Source organism: Chiloscyllium punctatum, chromosome 8, assembly GCF_047496795.1.
Source record: "Chiloscyllium punctatum isolate Juve2018m chromosome 8, sChiPun1.3, whole genome shotgun sequence".
NCBI lineage: Eukaryota > Metazoa > Chordata > Chondrichthyes > Orectolobiformes > Hemiscylliidae > Chiloscyllium > Chiloscyllium punctatum.
The window spans coordinates 65,747,860-65,767,389 of record NC_092746.1 but is presented as its reverse complement, the minus strand read 5'-3'; the positions used below and the strand labels follow the sequence as shown (position 1 = coordinate 65,767,389).

General features: G+C 42.6%; 1 protein-coding gene across 8 annotated transcripts in view; it reads left to right on the top strand.

Moving 5' to 3' along the window:
* The window catches only part of LOC140480604 (E3 ubiquitin-protein ligase HECW1-like), a 467,461-nt gene that overhangs the window by 114,505 nt on the left and 333,426 nt on the right, over nt 1-19,530 (top strand). For all 8 annotated transcript variants that reach the window (XM_072575690.1, XM_072575692.1, XM_072575685.1 and 5 more), the window contains one exon: nt 9,030-9,137. In XM_072575690.1, coding sequence (XP_072431791.1) covers nt 9,030-9,137 — 108 coding nt within the window. The remainder of the gene's footprint in view (nt 1-9,029; nt 9,138-19,530) is intronic.

Sequence of the window (19,530 nt, the reverse complement as noted above, 5' to 3'; positions counted from 1 at the left end):
CTTGGTGAGGAAATTGGGAAAAAAGCTCTGGATTGTGAAGGTGTGGTCCTTGTTTCCCCATTTGTACCTCATGGCCATCATACTATAATCTGTATCTTGTTAAAATGAGAGCATCTTGTTAACGCTCACTAATGGCTATTCCTCTACCACTTTAAGCCAAATTGGTTCTGAAATCCTGTCAAGGCAAGAGGATTGGTGCCACCATCCTTCCCACCCATCATGCCCAATGGCAATTAGTGGTGGACAGTTGGTGTTTAAGCCCGAAAAGTGTAACGGTGAAAAATCCATTAGACCCAGGAGAGGAAGTTTACAGAGGACCGAGTGAGTTTACAGTTTTACCACTTCAAAATATTTTATGATCAACCTGTCCAGACATGTTTGGACTCACCTCTCGAGAAAGTTGGGCTGAATCCAGCCTCCTGGCCACTTTATACTTTGAGAACTACTCATTCAGCAGCTGCAAGCACTTGAACAAGCAAGCAGTCAGCATGAACTCTGAGAAAGACCAACAAAAGAGAACCAGTCGTACTCTCGGGCATAGCCTTTACTTTGGATGTGTGTGAGGATCACTCTGGGAAGAAAAGCTTTTAAGGATTTGTCCCACTTGGTAATTTCCAATTCCATTGGGCAGATACAGATTACAGAAGTTCCAGAAGTAGTTACAGATCCCATTGATCTCAAGCAGATAGAGGTTTGGTTAGGAAGTGAATATCTCAGAGTTCTGTGAGTACAGTTAAAAATCCTTCTTGGGTAAGAGAAAATCTTCAAATTAAAGGTGCAGAAAATGTCTGAGAAGGCTATAGGTGAAAAAGGCAGTCCTTAAACTCACAACAAGTATAGACACTATAGTGAGTGGATACTGCAAAGCAGTAAGGAAGTAGGGAAATCAAGAGCCACAGAAGTACATTATACTGAGGTGATAATGCTGGGAATGTCTCAAAGTAGAATTCAAATGATAAAAGGGAAAATTCCAAGGTTAAAGCAAACAGAATCTAACAGTTGATTTTTCAGATCAATATTGTGAGCTTAAGAGCTTGTGTTAATTGCAGTGACTTACAGGCTCTGCGGGTAACCCATGAAGTCAGAAAGATCCCTTTTTCTTCACCTCTGCTAGTGTATCTGTTTCCCTGATGACCTGTCACTCTCCTCTACCTATCTCTCCATTTTGGTTCAGCCACTTTTATGTTGCTATCAACTTTACTCAGAACCCCCTGACTGTTGATGCCATTGCTGACTCTCCCCATGTCAAGGCCAAAGTGATGATAACTTGTCCTGAACACACCCCCCATCTCTGCAGCACCCAAAATCATCTGCTCACCCATCAATATTAATTGTTTCCTATGACTGTGAACAAGCTCTCAGAACATACAACCAGTCCCAACCCTAGGTGACCTGCCTTAAGTTTAGATAATGCCATGAATAGAACTTAAATGTCTGTGGATGATATCTAACCTATTCCCGAATTGACCATGGCCCACCCCCAGACAGAGTTTGTAGGACTGTGGTTAGGGTTCTTCCCCTAGATTGAATCTGCAGTATGATCCTGACTGACCAATACTATTTAACTTCCAGGACTGATAATAACCCAATCCCCTGACTATAACAGCTAATTTCTGGACTGTTGGATCACTTGCTTCACTGACTGTGGCTAAACTCTCACACTAGAAATGGCCTGGCCCTCGGGCTGACTGGATTCAACCCTCATCCAATTCAATATGCCACCCTTTCTCTTTCACACAACGCTATGCTCTTCAATGTACATGCACAATGTTTGCCATATAAGTTGTGGGCACATGTGCCATCTTTGATTTTAGCATAGTACCAAGCCTTATAGTGGCATGAATACCCTCCCCTTCCCAATAATGATGCTTCAGTCTTTCTTGCAACTTGAGTCTCCTGCCTTGACTTTTGCACTAAAGTGTCCCTCTCAACCATAAGTTGACTTGCTTGCCTTCTGTATTATAGTGAGACAAAAGCTATAGCCTGACTGTGCACCAAAGCTAGTGCCAACTGTGAAGGAGAGGCTGGTGCATGCCAAACTCCACCCTGCCCTCGTTTCCAAAGAGGTGCCTTCGCAATTGTAGAGGTTACAGCAAAAGTGAAAGGGAGGACAGTTTGAAAAGTTTTTGGGAGTGGCAGTCAAAGTTTTGTACTTACTTGACCAGGAGACTAAAGAGCAAAGACAATGGGCACATTCTTGTTTTATACAATGGAGTTTCTATAGCATCAAGCATCTTGATTGGGCAGAAATTTAACTGGGAAGGGAAAGTCCATTCCAGCGGTATTTATAATTCATGAGATGCCAATGCATGTATTTAGGCTTCTTAGGACTCTTGTCGCACAGTGGTTGTGTTCCTACCTCTGACCCAGGAGGTCTGGGTTCAACTTGCACCTACTGCAGACATGTGCAACAACATCTCTGAGCAAGTTGATTAAAATCACTTCTGTAAATAAGGGCAAGAAAGCCATCTTATCATCTAGGAGGGATAATTTAATTGCAAACGTTTCCCTCAATGGCCAGAATCTGATTGATTTTTGGTCTCATTCCCAATTAAGTAATTACTCTATCCATTAATCTTGTCACCTCAGTGACTGAAAAATCATTCCCTTGGTGATGGTTTATCCAGAGTGGGCGAAGGGAGGATCAGAGGCCAGTGAATGAGTGATCCATGCGTACATTGTACTTCTTATTGAATTTGAGGATTGATATAGCTGGGGAAAAGGATTTAAAAAAGGTAGTTTATCATTAAGAGCAGAAGCAAGGGTTACCATTGTATTTCATTCAAATCTGGAATAGTGAGAAATGGGAAAACATAAGAACTAGGAGCAGGATTAGACATGTCAGCCCCTTGGGCCTGCTTCACCGTTTAAATTCGGCCATGGATGATCTCATCTTTATCTCAACTCCACAAACCTGCTCATAACCCTTCCACCCATTACTAAGTGAAGATCTGAATATCTCCTCCTTTAACTTATTCAGTGTCCTACCATCCACTGCACTGGGATAGTTAAATCCATAGATTCCTAATAGTCCTAGAGATGTAGAAGAAAGGATTGCGAGGATGATTCAGGAGAAGAGTGAAAGTAATAGGGTGGTTTTTATGGGAGACTTTAACTTTCCAGATATTGACTGGGAAAGCTATAGCTCGAGTTCATTAGATGGGTTGGTGTTTGTCCAATGTGTGCAGGAAGGTTTCCTGACACAATATGTAGACAGGCCAACAAGAGGTGAGGCCATACTGGATTTGGTTCTGGGTAACGAACCAGGCCAGGTGTTAGAATTGGAGGTAGGTGAGCACTTTGGGGACAGTGACCACAATTCGTTGACTTTTACTCTAGTGATGGAGAGGGATAAGTGTGCACTGCAGGGCAAGAGTTATAGCTGGAGACAGGGAAATTATGATGCGGTGAGGCATGACTTAGGATGCATGGCTTGGAAAAGTAGGCTTCAAGGGAAGGGTGCAATCGATATGTGGAGCTTGTTCAAGGAGCAACTATTGAGTGTCCTTGATAAGTATGTACCTGTCAGACAGTGAGGAAAGGGTTGTGTGAGGGAGCCGTGGTTTAATAAGGAATTGGAATCCCTTGTTAAATGGAAGAGGGCGGCCTATGTAAAGATGAGGCGTGAAGGTTCAATTGGTGCGATTGAGAGTTATAAGGTAGCCAGGAAGGATCTGAAGAGAGAGCTAAGAGCAGCAAGGAGGGGACATGAAAAGTCCTTGGTTGGTAGGATTAGGGAAAACCCAAAGGCTTTCTATAGGTATGTCAGGAATAAAAGAATGACTAGGGTAGGAATAGGTCCAGTCAAGGATAGTAGTGGGAAGCTGCATGTGGAGGCTGAAGAGATTGGGGAGACACTGAATAAATACTTTTCGTCAGTATTCACTCAGGAACAGGACATTGTTGCCGATGTGAATACTGAGTCACAATTAATTAGAATGGATGGCTTTGAGGTATGTAAGGAAGAGGTGTTGGAAATTCTGGAAAGGGTGAAAATAGATAAGTCCCCTGGGCCTGATGGCATTTATCCTAAGATTCTCTGGGAAGCAAGGGAGGAGATTGCAGAGCCATTGGCCTTGATTTTTATGTCCTCATTGTCTACAGGAATAGCAGAATACTGGAGGACAGCAAATGTGGTTCCCTTGTTCAAGAAGGGGAGTAGGGATAACCCTAGTAACTATAGGCCGGTGAGTCTCACTTCTGTTGTGGGCAAAGTCTTAGAGAGAATTGTAAGGGATAGGATTTATGAACATCTGGATAGGAATAATGTGATCAAGGATAGTCAGCATGGTTTTGTGAAGGGCAGATCGTGCCTCACAAACCTTCCTGAATTCTTTGAGAAGGTGACTATGGAGGTGGATGAGGGTAAAGCGGTAGATGTGGTGTATATGGATTTTAGTAAGGCGTTTGATAAGGTTCCCCATGGTAGGCTACTGCAAAAAATACGGAGGTATGGCATTGAGGGTGAGTTGGAGGTTTGGATTAGGAATTGGCTGGCTGGAAGAAGACAGAGGGCAGTAGTTGATGGTAAAGGTTCATCTTGGAGTGCAGTTACTAGCGGTGTTCCACAAGGATCTGTTTTGGGACCATTGCTGTTTGTCATTTTTATAAATGACCTGGAGGAGGGCTAGAAGGTTGAGTGAGCAAGTTTGCAGATGATATGAAAGTCGGTGGAGTTGTTGACAGTGAGGAAGGATGTGGCAGGTTACAGCGGGATATAGATAAGCTGCAGAGCTGGGCAGAAAGGTGGCAAATGGAGTTCAATGTAGGTAAGTGTCAAGTGATTCACTTTGGTAAGAGTAACAAGAAGATGGGGTACTGGGCTAATGGTCGGATACTTGGTAGTGTGAATGAGCAGAGGGATCTTGGTGTCCATGTACACAGATCTCTGAAAGTTGCCACCCAGGTAAATAGTGTGGTGAAGAAGGCATATGGCGTACTGGCTTTTATTGGTAGAGGAATTGAGTTCCGGAGTCCTGAGGTCATGTTGCAGTTGTATAAGACTCTGGTGCGGCCGCATCTGGAGTATTGTGTGCAGTTTTGGTCGCCATACTATAGGAAGGATGTGGAGGCACTGGAACGGATGCAGAGGAGGTTTACCAGGATGTTGCCTGGTATGGTAGGAAGATCATATGAGGAAAGGCTGAGGCACTGGGAGCTGTTTTCATTGGAGAAAAAAAGGTTTAGGGGTGACTTGATAGAGGTGTACAAGATGATTAGGGGTTTGGATAGGGTTGACCATGAGAACCTTTTTCCACGTATGGAGTCAGCTATTACGAGGGGGCATAGCTTTAAATTAAGGGGTGGTAGGTATAGGATAGATGTTAGGGGTAGATTCTTTACTCAGAGAGTCGTGAGTTCCTGGAATGCCCTGCCAGTCCCTCTTTATGGGCATTTAAACGGGCATTGGATAGACATATGGAGGATAGTGGGCTAGTATAGGTTAGGTGGGCTTGGATCAGCGCAACATCGAGGGCCAAAGGGCCTGTACTGCACTGTATTTTTCTCTGTTCTATGTTCTATATTCCCAGCCCTTTGACAGAAGTAATTCCTCCATATCTCTGTTTTACATTTGCTCCCCCTTATGTTAAAACTATGACCTTTCATTCTAGATTGTCCAACAAGGGGAAACATCAACTCTATGTCTGCTTTGTCAATCCTCTTTAATATCTTCGATCTCCTCTCATCCTTCTACACTCTAGCAAGTATAAACCTAACTGTGCAATCTCTCCTCATAAGACAAACCATTTCTTTGTGGAATTAATATAAATGAACTTTCTCGGAACTATCTTCAATACAATTACACTCTTCCTCAAGTAAGTGGAGAAAAGCAGTATGCAGTATTCCAGATGCTGTCATACCAATGCTTTGTACAGTTGCAACTACACTTTCCTGCTTTTATACTCCATTCCTTTAGAAATAAATGCCATAATTTTATTTCTCTCCTTATTACCTGCATACTAGCTTTGTGATATTTGTGCATGAGGACAGCTAGATCTTTCTGCACTATAGCATGTTAAAAGTTCTTTCCGTTTAGCTGATAAGTTGCCTTTTTATTCTTTTGGCCAAAATGGATAATGTCACGCTTATGCAATGATGATATAAGAAAGTGGAACACAATATTTAATTCTATTAGTAAGCCAAATCTGGTGATAAATAGCAAAACTAGTTGTCCACCATATATACTTAGGTCTGTGTCCCTTTGAATATGAATTCTAAAACCCCATTTACTTTTATTGTACCCTCATGAGATTGCTTGTGTCCTTTCAAATGATTTCTGAACCCTTAGATTCTTTTGAAAACAACAAATGCTGGAGATCACAGTGGGTCAGGCAGCATCCAGGGAGAGAAAGCAAGCTAACATTTCGAGCCTAGATGGCTGTCTCCATGGATGCTGCCTGACTTGCTGTGATCTCCAGCATTTGTTGTTATCAGTACAGATTCTGGCATTGGCAGTAATTTCCTCTTAGATTCTTCTCCTGCCTTTCAAACTGAAGTGGGTAATGCTACATGCCTGGAACTACACCCGTCCAATTATATCTCACAGCATTGAGAGATAAATTGAAGGGTATCTTGAAGATTCAAACTATTGATATCTTCATTATTGATAAAAATAACAAAGAGCTACAGACTTAACACTTATACATGCTGAACTCTACCAGTAAGTGAATTTCACAAAAGGCTGCTATCATTATTAGCTGATCTCTGACCAAGCAAATGCAAGCATTTCACCGTTCAGCGACTAGAACAGATAGAACTTTGCTGTCTGCCCTTTATGCACTTTATCATTGGCTTTTATGAAATCAAAGTGCACAATACCACTAGGCCATTAGGATTGATTCATCAGAAGATTTGATACAGTTCGTGAGAACTCAGATTTCAAAAGTGACATTGGCATTCCTTCAAAACCTATGTTATGTCTGGGTAATCTACAGCATACCTCTCATATATCAGCAACAGGCAAATCACTGGAAGAACGTTGGCTGCAAATAACCTTTTTAAGAAAAAAGCTAAAGACATTTTCTAATTGTTGAGTATAATTTTATCCACTTATCTCTAATAACGTGGCTTCCACATGACTAAAGTGAATCTTGGATATGACATTTTCTATGGTTTTATTTTTGGTGCGTTCCTGACACCATCTTTCCAGGAACTGGATTCCTATTTGACTATTACACTTACAACCTGACTCCACCTTCACAAAAGGATATCCCACCATCTCAAGAAAGCCCATTTGATACTGCTTCAAGTTAATATCACCCAGTCTGTAAGACTGAGTAACTTTTGTTGGGAAGGGCATCATTGTAGTTGGCGCCTCACATTTGAAAGAATCAGATTCAGCCTTATTGGAAACAAACACATTTTTAAAATATTTAAAAAAAGAAATCCACAAGCTATCCTTAGTAAGGTTAATACTGTATAATATTTTCATGTATCCATTCATGGGATCTGGACTTTACTGTTTGTGGCAGCATTTAATGCCCATTCTTAATTGCCCTGGAGAAGATGGTAATGAATGCCCTTCTCAAACTGCTGCAGTCTATATGGTGTTCTTAGGGGAGGACTTCCAGGATTTTGATCTTGTGACAGTGAAGGAAAGACGATACATATCCAATTGAGGATGGTGTGTAACTTGAGAACAACTTGAAGGTGTTCCCGTGTATCTGCTGCCTTTGTCCTTCAAGATGGTAGTGGTTTGGAAGATGCTGTCGAAGGAGCCTTGCTGAGTTTCTGTGGTGCATCTTACAGTTGGCAAGCACTGCTGCTACTGAATATCAGTGGTTTCATCACAATGAGAAAGCATTCCTGAGATTATGTTCAGTGAGGTTTTGGAGCAGTGAACAGCATTTCCTCAAATCGCAAACACAATAACCCAAAAGTTCCCAATCAGGCCGAGAGCATATTGGTTCCAAGTGTATGACTTCATAAGAAAAATGTAGGCCTCATGTGCACTTATGTAAATAGGCCATGCATTACAAAAACAAAGGAGACAATGTTGGTGGTGAATGCCTTAAATGTTCTTTGGATTAAGGAAAAATACCACTGAGCTTTCTTAGTAGTGTGAGGATAGAGGTTGGATTAAGCTTCCTGATGTCCACATCCCATGAATGAATGAAAATATATTAGGATGAAGTTTTGAGGATAAATGGAGCAGTTTATCACTGGTCACTGTCGGTGTAAAGACATGAAGATTGACTTCAAAAGCAGAAATTGTTAGAGAAACTCTGCAGGTCTGGCAGCATCTGTGGGAAGAAAGCAGAGTTAATGTTTTGAATTCGGTGACTCTTCATCCTGAAGGTTGACAGCCACTCATAGAATTGGACAAGGAAGAAAGTCACTGACATAGCGGTATGAGGGGAAACAAGGTTTATAACGTGTAACCTAGGGACTCTTGTGATGCAGTGGTAGTGTACCTACCTCTAGGCTAGGAAGCATTAGGTCGAGTTGTAACATCTCTGAACAGGTTGATTAGAAATGTCTATAATGTGTGAAATATTTTGAAGTATTGAAAAGCAATTATAAATTATTGCCAGCTTGCAAAGAGACAAGTGTTGAAAGTTGTTTGGTTATTGCTTATCATGATAAGACCTTTCTGGCGATCAGCAAAGTATTTTTTCAGTTAATGCGCAATAAGGATGTTACAGCTTTTAACTAGCACACATTGAGGAAATGGGCTGAGCTCCTGCCCTGCCGGCCTTTGTCAGACCTGACTTTAAAACAAGACAATTCCCTAACACCAGTTCTATCAAGTCAATGTGTATTGGCAGTAAAATCTCTAAGACTGATTTCTAGATTTGGGGTTCAAACTACAGCAGTGAGCTGTTCAGATTGCATTTTCGTAGCTTCCTGTATTTAGTCAATCCCTCAGCTAGGTTTTGCAGTCATTTTATTCTTATTTTTATTCCCTATGTGAAGTTTCCATGATTCCCAGATTTTCCTTAATCCAGCTGTGTAGGGCCTACATTGCCATTGTAATATTCAATCTTATAATACCGTTTTGCAATTATATGTTTCCTTTTCAATCACAGATGAAGTTCTGTCTGAAAACTTTCTGGACTACAAGAACCGTGGGGTTAATGGTTCACACCGAGGACAGATCATTTGGAAAATTGAGCCAAGTTCCTACTTTGTGGAGTGTAAGTACAATGACGAGCTATTCTGACGATTTTAAATGAGACATGGTCTTTATTTCTGACTTTTTTGCAGAACTTTCGGTGCATTGATGCCAGGTTTGTAAAGAAAATGGCATCAGATTGCTCATGTCTGACACACTCTTTTAAAAATAAAGAGTAAATACCTTCTATTGAAAATATAAATAATAAATTAGCTTTATCAGGAAGAAAACAAAAATTGTTGCATAACATATTGCTATTTGAGTTCCCCTGGTCTGTCAATATTCGAAAATGGACTGATGAAGGCTTTTGCCTGAAACATCGATTGTCCTGCACCTTGGATGCTGCCTGACCTGCTGTGCTTTTCCAGTACCATTCTAATCTTGACTCATATTTCAAAATATGCCTGATAGGAGAGATGTTGACTGTGCACCATTCATCTGTTTGAAACAGGGATGTAGCATTGGTTATACTGAATTCTGCATAATGATACTTCAAATGATGCAAAAACATGATTAGCACTGAACTGCCCCCTCAAGTGGTCTAGCAAGCTACATGGTGCAAGGACAATCACAGCTAGATAACGAATGCTTGCCTTGCTAGTGACAACAAAATCCTATAAAGTAATAAAGAAAAATATACAGAAGTTAAATGCGCTGAACAAGAATATTTGCAGTAACCTCTGCAGACATCTGTAATGGAGCTTTTGCACCAGCAATAACCACATGATTCAGGGGTGAAGCCTGGTATTCCCTGATACTGCAACTCATTCCTTTTAAGTATTTTGCTAATTCGGTATTTCTTATGACCCTCTCGGACTGCATCACCCCTTCAGCAAAAAGGGGCAGGTTTTTCACCACATGCTGCAGAACTGAATGCAGTGAGGTGCAGAGCATTTTTCTGGAGCAATAAGTGCTGTGTCAGATTTGCTAAATTACCAGCGGCATTTGGCAGGTCACAAATCAAAGAACAGAGTGGAAAGTTCTGAACACAGTTTTTATGCTAACATGCAATCCCAGCTCTGCAGCAGTTTGGGCTAATTATGTCATTTTTCTGCACTCCCATCTTTTTAATATGGATGCGTTTGCTGAATATGCTTCTGTAAACACTGGGGGAATCTCAAAAATTACTTGATGAATTGTCAGAGATTAATTATTATGAGTAGTTGATAATTCCATTATCATTGTATCATACAACCAGCAGGGTGGAAACAAGATGGATTGTAGTCTTTTTGATCTAGCTGTTCCTATGGTTTCTATTGCTGATCAGTTTTATTCAAATGACATAGTCACATCAGAGTAAAAACACTCAAAGGGAACATTTAGAAGTTGAGTATGTAATGTTCCCAAGTGCAGATTTTCCTATTGCTGTCACATTTTTTTGCACAGGGTTGTAGTACTGACAGAACTATGGATATACAGATTCACTTGAGGTGTCACTCTGCTGCACCCAGATTGCATTAGTGTTCAGGCAGTATTTGTTCAGAAATATCACTGTGCCGGTCAGTAACTGTTTCCTAGAAAACAGACATGATGTATTGATTGTGCAATGTTCCACAATCTTTTAGACATGAATTCTCTAGTCCCATGCATGGCAATGGGCAACACAATTCTGACACTGGACCTGGTTCATTAGGCTTGCTATCAATCCAGGCCAAGTGACATTCTACTCTTGAAGATTCTCTGAAAGTGTATTTCACCAGGTTTCTTTGGCTGGGCTCATCTTCTTCCCTTTGATAGTATTGACTCTGTTGCAGCCTCTCTGGTAGTACACACCTCCAGAGTTGAAGGATGCACCCTGGCAACATCAGCTGCCTCTCCATCGTGATGTCCTGGGGCACCTCTGAACAACACTCTGCATCTATCCTCATTGGTGATGCAGTCTCCTCATATGATGCTCAGAATCTTATGCAGATTGCACTGATAAAAGACATCCCATGTACATGTTACTTTTGCTGTTCTCTTCCACAGTACTGATGTTTTTCAAAAAGAATACAAAATGGATGAATGCTCTGAGGAGATTAGGACGATCCTGTGTTTCCATAGCTTCCACGTCCATTGCAAAAGTTGTCAGTAAATGTGGAACATCTTGATCTGGTCATCCCAGCATCTGCTTGAAGTTCCTTGCCTGATCCCACACCATCAGCAAAAATGAATCATATAGCTAGATTACAGTGAAAGGACATGATGCATAATCTTTGTGGAATGATTTTAAGTATTACCTCCCCAAGCATGACAGGCTGTAATCTTTTGTGACATGCTTAATAGGCCTGACAAGAAACGTTCACTGAAATAAGGGATTTGATATTTTACATTTGGGGGAGGACAGAATGTGGAATGGAAGGGTACTGCCCCATCAATAAAACCCTGAGATGAGCCTGCCTCTAGTTGGCTAGTTAACAGCTCAGTAACAGGAGCAATCTCAATGAGTGGCTGCTCAGTCAGAGGCCAGTGGTTCTCCAGTACTGACAGAATGGCCTGCTGTGCCAGAGTTGGGCAATGCCATCACTGTGCCGAGTCTCGAAGGTCCTGGTAAGTGGGAGCAATGGGGGTGATCAAGTGTTGGAATAGAGAGACAAGGGGGAAGACAGCTGGGGTAGGGTGAAGACCTTGGGAAGGGTCTGTTGAAAGTCCAAAGGAGGCACTTCCATCCACTTCCCCACCCAAGTTATCAGTCTGCACAATGAAACCAGTAGCTGGGAGATGATAGTGGATTGTCAATTTCCATAAGATCTTAAGACATAAGAACAGAAGTAAGTCATTCAACCCATCGAATCTGCTTCACTATTCAATGAGATCATGGCCGATAGAGAAGCCTTAACTCCACATCCCCATAATCCTTGCTTCCTTAATGAAAAATCTTTCTATCCCAAGCCTTGAGTATACTTAACATCCCAGCCTCTACAGCTCTCCCTGTACCCAGGATCAGCCTCATAAAGCTTCTCCGGACTGCCTCCAAAGCCAGTATATCTTACCTTAGATAATGGGACCAAATTGTTCACCGTATTCTAGCTATGATTCGACTCAAGCCTCATATATTTTTAGCAACATCTCTGTGTTTTTATTCTCCACTCCCTTTGAAATAAAGATCGACATCCATTTGCCTTCCCTATTTCCTGCTGAACTTGTCTGCTAGCTTTTTGTAATTTATATACTAAGATTGCTAAATCCCTCTGTGCCATAGCTTTTTGTAGTCCCTTTCCACTTAAATAATATTCAGCACTTTTATGTTTGCTGCCTTATGTGCATAACCTCATATTTTTCCATCTGCCAATATTTTGCCCACTCGCTTAACCTGTTTATAGCCTTCTGCAGACTCTTTGTGCCATCCTCACAACTTGCCTTCCCACCCATTTTGTGTCATTCGTAAATGTGATAATAGTGCATTCACTTCTTTCATCCTCATCAATATATTGTAAATAATTGTGGCCCCAGCACTGATCCCTATGACATGCCACAATTACTTACAATATATATGAATGGCTTGAGTAATTGATGCAAATATACTGTCATCAAATTCACCTTTATACAGTATTTCCTGCCTGTTCACACTTCAAAGAATTTCTAATAAATTTGCCAGGCATGATTTCCCCTTCATGAAGCCCTGCTGACTCTGCCTGATTATATTATACATTTCTGCATGCTTTACTGTTCAGCCCTTTGTAATAGACTCTAACATTTTCTCAATAATAGATGTTCAACTAACTGGCTTATAGTTAGCTTTTTTATTTCCTTCTCATTTAAATTTGGAGTTACGTTGGTAGTTTTCCAATCCTTTGTGACTTTTTTGAAAATCTAAATTTTTTGGGGAGATTACTGCCAGTGCATCCATTAACCCCTGATACCAATAGCAGTCTTATAACCAGAGTTAGAGGAACTGGGTGGCTGCAGTGAAACAGCCTGAACCTTTGCAATTCAGTGGTACCAATGCTTTTACAGAAGGGTGGTCTTCAGTCCCAAATTTGGACATCCTGTAAAGTTACATACCCTGTAGTGAACCTCCAACTCTTCTGTATTAAAGAAACTGTTTTATGCCAATGTTTCCCCTGTGTCATTATGAATAATTAATTCACTTTTACATTACCATTACCATATCTCTTAGTGTCAATTTACAGCCCTGTAAGAGGGAAGGTCATTGATCTGGAATATACACTCTGGTTCTCACCCTACAAATTCTGCACGGCCTGCTGATAATTTTCAGAATTTCCAACATCCACAGTATTTTCCATTTGTTCTTAAAACTCAAAAGCTTTAATCTGTTTTCAATTGCATGATGGACCCCCATGGGTGTCTGCAGCCCTGATTTTGCTGAAATTGTAACAGGCTTTCATATCAGGGTAACAAATGTGCTTTCTAAAAATACGGTATTGTTGAAAAGATAGAATAATTGTCACAAAAGTACAATCTCTTTTTCCTTCTAATTGATGTGATTTATTCTCATTTGGAACCTGAGGCTATATATAGTTTTTATCTATCCCTTGTTTGAGAATATCTATGACTTACCGATCTTGTGGCATATTTCACAAATATCTCACCCAAAGACTGACGGCTGATGGTGTTTGTAAACAGGATGAACTAATGGGAGATGACATAAAGCATATCTTCCTTGGGCCCTCAAGGGACAATGGACCTTTTTTTAAGACAGATGAGTTAATTCTGTGCAGCATAGTTTTAAATCAAGAGTCTTGTCACTGGGATCTTGTTTTTCAAACATGCAATCACTGATGTAAAACCCTCTGAATCTAAAAAAATGTAAACTATAATATTCAACCCTTCATTTGCAGCCAAAAAATGATCTTCTATTAAAAATTCATTAACTTCCTCCTGACATTGTATGTTTTGTCATTCTCAGGGTTAGAAATCACTGACAGGCACCTTCTGTGTTATTCCAGAATTAATGACAGATGAATTTTTGAGACAGATTCAGTTGGCCTATTTCTCTGTAATAATTGATAACCAAGTGCATTATCTATTTTAAAGTAAACCTGGATCTCACGTTTGAACAACAAGTTGTGTTTATGTTGTGACTCTCACACAGAAAAATGTCTTCTAAGACTTTACAATGTGAAAAGGGACAACTTCACACACAAAAAAAATGAAGGGTAAGGAGGAACAATCAAAGATGTACACACACAAACCTTTCCAACAATTGACAATGGCTATCTAGTTGCTCTGAGGTTAGCTTTCTATTAAATTTAATTTCACCATATGTTATCATGGAATTGAAACTCAAGCCCCTAAAACATTAACTTGGGATTCTTGGTGATTAGTTCAGTGACATTATGACCAATTTTGAACTCTCCGTTAATGTTACTTATGAACAGGATAAGTTCAATGTCAGAGCTCAGGAAAAGAGAGAGATTACTGATCAATGTGTGACACCGCTGGTACACCTTGCTTGGCCAGCCAGAAGATGGTCTCATCAGTGATAGTTTGGGCTTAGGGAGATCTTGCCTTGACAGCACGTCCCCTGAGGGAAATAAAACTTACTCTCAAGAAGGCGGTTGACTTATGTGGAAGTTCTGCATCAGCTGGAGCATCTAATGGAAAAACAGACAAAGCTTTGCATTATTTTGAGAGCAATTCCAGCCTGAATGCAAACAACATGTTTGGAAAAAAAAAATTTTCAGCGGAAAAGTCACAATAGGAGGATGTGGTTTGAACATTGTGGAGGCCACCCTTAAATAAAAAGAGAGCATGTCCAGTGTGGAGAAAGCAGTGTTGTAACTGCAAGAAGCTGAATCACATCCGAATTCAGCATGCAAGAATTTAGCCAGGAAGAAGGAATGCAAGCCAACAAAGATAACGGCTGGAAAGATGTCAGCCCATGGTTCTGACAAATCCCTCTACATCATATGATAGGTTGGCATCACCTGGTCTAAAGGTAATAAATGGTTTGTGCCTGTTAGAGTGATGACTGCAGAAAGAAAGCATAAAGTGAATGTGACAATGGTGCTTTGTGCAAGTCATGACTTTTCGCACAAACCATACAAGTATCTCAAAACAGTAATCCAAAAATGAGGTAAGACAAGACTAAAGCTTTATAATGGAACTCTCCTAGACGATTGCACAGATTTTTTTTACAGGTCATGGATATCATCCTGGTGAATATCATTTCAAAGTAGATGAGATGTGAGACCAACTCAGGATCTGTCAAAATGAGTTCCAATTGCATTTAACCACAGCCTAAAAGACAAGGTGGAGGAATGAGCAGCCCCAATAACCCAGAAGGTCCAAAATAATGGCAAGCAAGAAGAATAGGAAATCGTTCTTTGAGGAGCTCGCAGCGAATGATAAAAGTGAAAGCAAATGGGGCAGCCATTACAGAACAAAAGACCTTATGATATAAGAATAGGTTTAGGCCATTCGGTCCACCAAATCTACTAGTGAGAAAACCTTCTTCACGTCAACTCTATCCAGACTTCTCTAAGTTTCAATGAGATCACTCCTCATCCTTCTAAACTTAACTGAGTACAGACTCAAAGTCCTCAACCACTCAGAGTCCTCATATGACAAAAACTTTGTCCCTGTGATCATTCTTATAAGCCTCCTCTGGTGCCCTCCAATGCCAGCATTTTAATCTTAGATACGGGACCAAAGCTGTTTACAATATTTCAAATACAGTCTGGCCAGAGCCTTATACAGCCTCAGCAGTACATCTCTGCTGTTATATTCTAGCCCTCTTGAAATAAATGGTTACATTGCATTTGCCTTCCTAACTGTCAACTGAAATTGCAAATTAACCTGAAGAGAATCCTGAACTAGGGCTCCTAAGTCCATTTGTGCTTCAGCTTTCTAAAGCCTTTCCCTATTTACCTCACACTTTCCCACATTGTATTCCATCTGTCACTTCCTTCCCTACTATTCTAGCCTGTTTAGGTTCTTCTGCAGCCTCCTCACTTCCTCAAAACTATCAGGCCATCCAATCTATCTTTATGTCATTAGCAAATTTCATAACAACTTCCTTAGTTCCTTTGTTTAGATTGTTAATTCATAATGTGGTGGTCCCAACACCTGCAGAACTCCACTAGTCACTGGCTGCCATCTTGAAAAAGACCCCTTTATGCCACTCCCCACCTTCTGCCAGCCAGCTGATTCTCTATCCATGCCCGTACCTTGCCCCTAACACCATGGGCTCTTAACTTGTTTAATAGTTTCCTATATGGCACATTCTCAAAGGCCTTCAGGAAATCCAAATCAATCATGTCCACTAGCTCTCCTTTATAAACTTACTTGTTACCCCCTCAGAGAATTCTAACAGATTTGTCAGGTATGTCCTCCCCTTGACAAAGTCATGCTGACTCAGGCCTACTTTACTATACGCTTCCAAGCTCTCCGCAATCTTATCCTTAATAATGGATTCTAATATCTTACTAATGACCAAGGTCAGACTAAGTGGCCTATAGTTTCCTGTCCTCTGCCTCCCAAGGAGCCAACTCAATATCATTTCTTGCTATTGATTTAATTCAATTTCTTACTGACAGGGTAACCACGCCCACTCTGCCTATCTGCCTAGCCTTCCATTAGGATCTGTATCTTTGGGGATTTAGTTCCCAGCCCTGATCCCCTGGTATCTGCCAATTTCCATTTGCATTACAGACTCATTCACTTTGTATCATATGCTGCATGCATTTAAGTACAACATGCTCAGTCCTGTGTTGACTGTCCCCATTCTCATAGTTGTCCCTTGTCTGCTGTGTCTGAAGTTGAATTCCTGACCTTTTCCTGAGCTGGAAGTTTGGAACTAGGGTGAGGTGGGGGAAGGGGAAATGAGGAAACTTGAAGTCCACATTGATGCTCTGGGGTTGAAGTGTTCCGAGGTGGAAGATGAGGCGTTCTTCCTCCAGGTGGTGAGGGAGCGGCGGTGAAGGAGGCCCAGGACCCCCCTGAAAGAGGTGGGAGGATTCGAAGGAGAAATTGTTAAGGGTGTGGACCAGTTTGGCCAAATGAATGAGTGTGTCGGTGGAAGGGTACTGTTGGGAACGTCGGGAGAGGAAAAACGGAGGGCTTGGAGGCCTTGGCCATGGCGGATGGAGGTGTAGAGGGATTGGATATCCATGGTGAAGATGAGGCATTGGGGGCCAGGGAAACGGAAGTCTTGGAGGAGGTGGAGGGCCTGAGTGGTGTATTGAACGTATGTGGGGAGTTCCTGGACTAGGGGGAATATGACAGTTCGAGGTAGGTAGTGATGAGTTCAGTGAGGTAGGAGGATTCTGAGACAATGGGTCGGCTAGAGTGGTCAGGCTTGTGGATCTTGGGAAGGAGGTAGAACCGGGCAGTGCGGGGTTCCCGAACTATGAGGTTGGAAGCTGTGGGTGGGAGATCTCTTGACGTGATGAGGTTCTGTATGGTCTGGGAGATGATGGTTTGGTGATGGGGGGTGGGGTCATGGTCGAGGGGGTGGTAGGAAGAGGTGTCCTCGAGTTGGCGTTTGGCTTCAGCGGTGTAGAGGTCAGTGCGCCAGACTACCACTGCGCCCCCTTTATCTGCTGGCTTGATGGTGAGGTTGGGGTTGGAGCAGAGGGATTGGAGGGCTGCGCATTGTGAGGGTGAGAGGTTGGAGTGGGGGAGGGAGGTAGACAGGTTGAGGCGGTTAATGTCCCAGCGGCAGTTGGAAATTAAGAGGTCGAGGGCAGGTAGTAGACCAGTGCAGGGTGTCCAGGTGGATGCAGTGTGTTGGAGGTGGGCGAAGGGGTCCTCGGAAGGTGGGCAGGAGTCCTGATTGTGAAAGTAAGCTTGGAGGTGGAAGCGGAGGCGGCGGAAGAAGTGTTCGACGTCACGGCGTGTATTAACTTCATTGATGTGTGGACGGAGGGGGATGAAGGTGAGTCCTGAATGCCATCCCGTATTCCCAATTCATCTGCCTCCGCTGTATCTGCTCCCAGGAGGACCAGTTCCACCACAGAACACACCAGATGGCCTCCTTCTTTAGAGACCACAATTTCCCTTCCCATGTGGTTAAAGATGCCCTCCAACGCGTCTCGTCCACATCCCGCACCTCTGCCCTCAGACCCCACCCCTCAAACCGTAACAAGGACAGAACGTCCCTGGTGCTCACCTTCCACCCTACCAACCTTCGCATAAACCAAATCATCCGCCGACATTTCCGCCACCTCCAAAAAGACCCCACCACCAGGGATATATTTCCCTCCCCACCCCTTTCTGCCTTCCGCAAAGACCATTCCCTCCGTGACTACCTGGTCAGGTCCACGCCCCCCCTACAACCCACCCTCCAATCCTGGCATCTTCCCCTGCTACCGCAGGAACTGTAAAACCTGCGCCCACACCTCCTCCCTCACCTCCATCCAAGGCCCTAAAGAAGCCTTCTACATCCATCAACTGCACATCCACTAATATTATTTATTGTATCCATTGCTCCCGATGCAGTGTCCTCTACACTGGGGAGACTGGACGCCTCCAAGCAGAGCGCTTTAGGGAACATCTCCGGGACACCCGCACCAATCAACCACACCGCCCTATGGCCCAACATTTCAACTCCCCCTCCCACTCTGCCGAGGACATGGAGGTCCTGGGCCTCCTTCACTGCCGCTCCCTCACCACCAGATGCCTGGAGGAAGAATGCCTTATCTTCTGCCTTGGAACACTTCAACCCCAGGGCATCAATGTGGACTTCAACAGTTCCCTCATTTCCCCTTCCCCCACCTCACCCTAGTTCCAAACTTCCAGCTCAGCACTGTCCCCATGACTTGTCCTACCTGCCTATCTTCCTTTCCACCTATCCACTCCATCCTCCCCCCCCGCACTGACCTATCACCTTCATCTCCTCCCCCACTCACCCATTGTACTCTATGCTACTTTCTTCCCACCCCCACCCTCCTCTAGCTTATCTCTCCATGCTTCAGGCTCTCTGCCTTTATTCCTGATGAAGGGCTTTTGCCCGAAACATTGATTGTACTGCTCCTCGGATGCTGCCTGAACTGCTGTGCTCTTCCAGCACCACTAATCCAGAATCTGGTTTCCAGCAGCTGCAGTCATTGTTTTTACCTCTTTCCTCTTTCTACCTATTTTATTGGTACCTATGTAGACCATGACAATTGGATGTTTCCCCTCCCACTCCAAATTTCTCTGCAGCCCAGATAAGACATCCTGAACCCAGACACCAGGCAGTTAACATAACCTTTGGAACTTTTGACACTAGCCACAGAGAATAGTGTCTATTCCCCTGATTATACTATTACTGATTTAAACTATATTTCTCTTTTCTCCCCTGTCTTGAATGGCTCTCTGTACCATGATGCTATGGTCAGTTTGCTCATCCTCCCTACAGCCCCCACTCTCATCCACACAGGGAGCAAGAATCTCAAACCTGTTAGACATGACAAGGCTCCTTCAGCACTACCTCCTGGATCTCTCTTCCTGCCTCGCTCATAGTCACAGCTTCCTGTTCCTGACCGTTG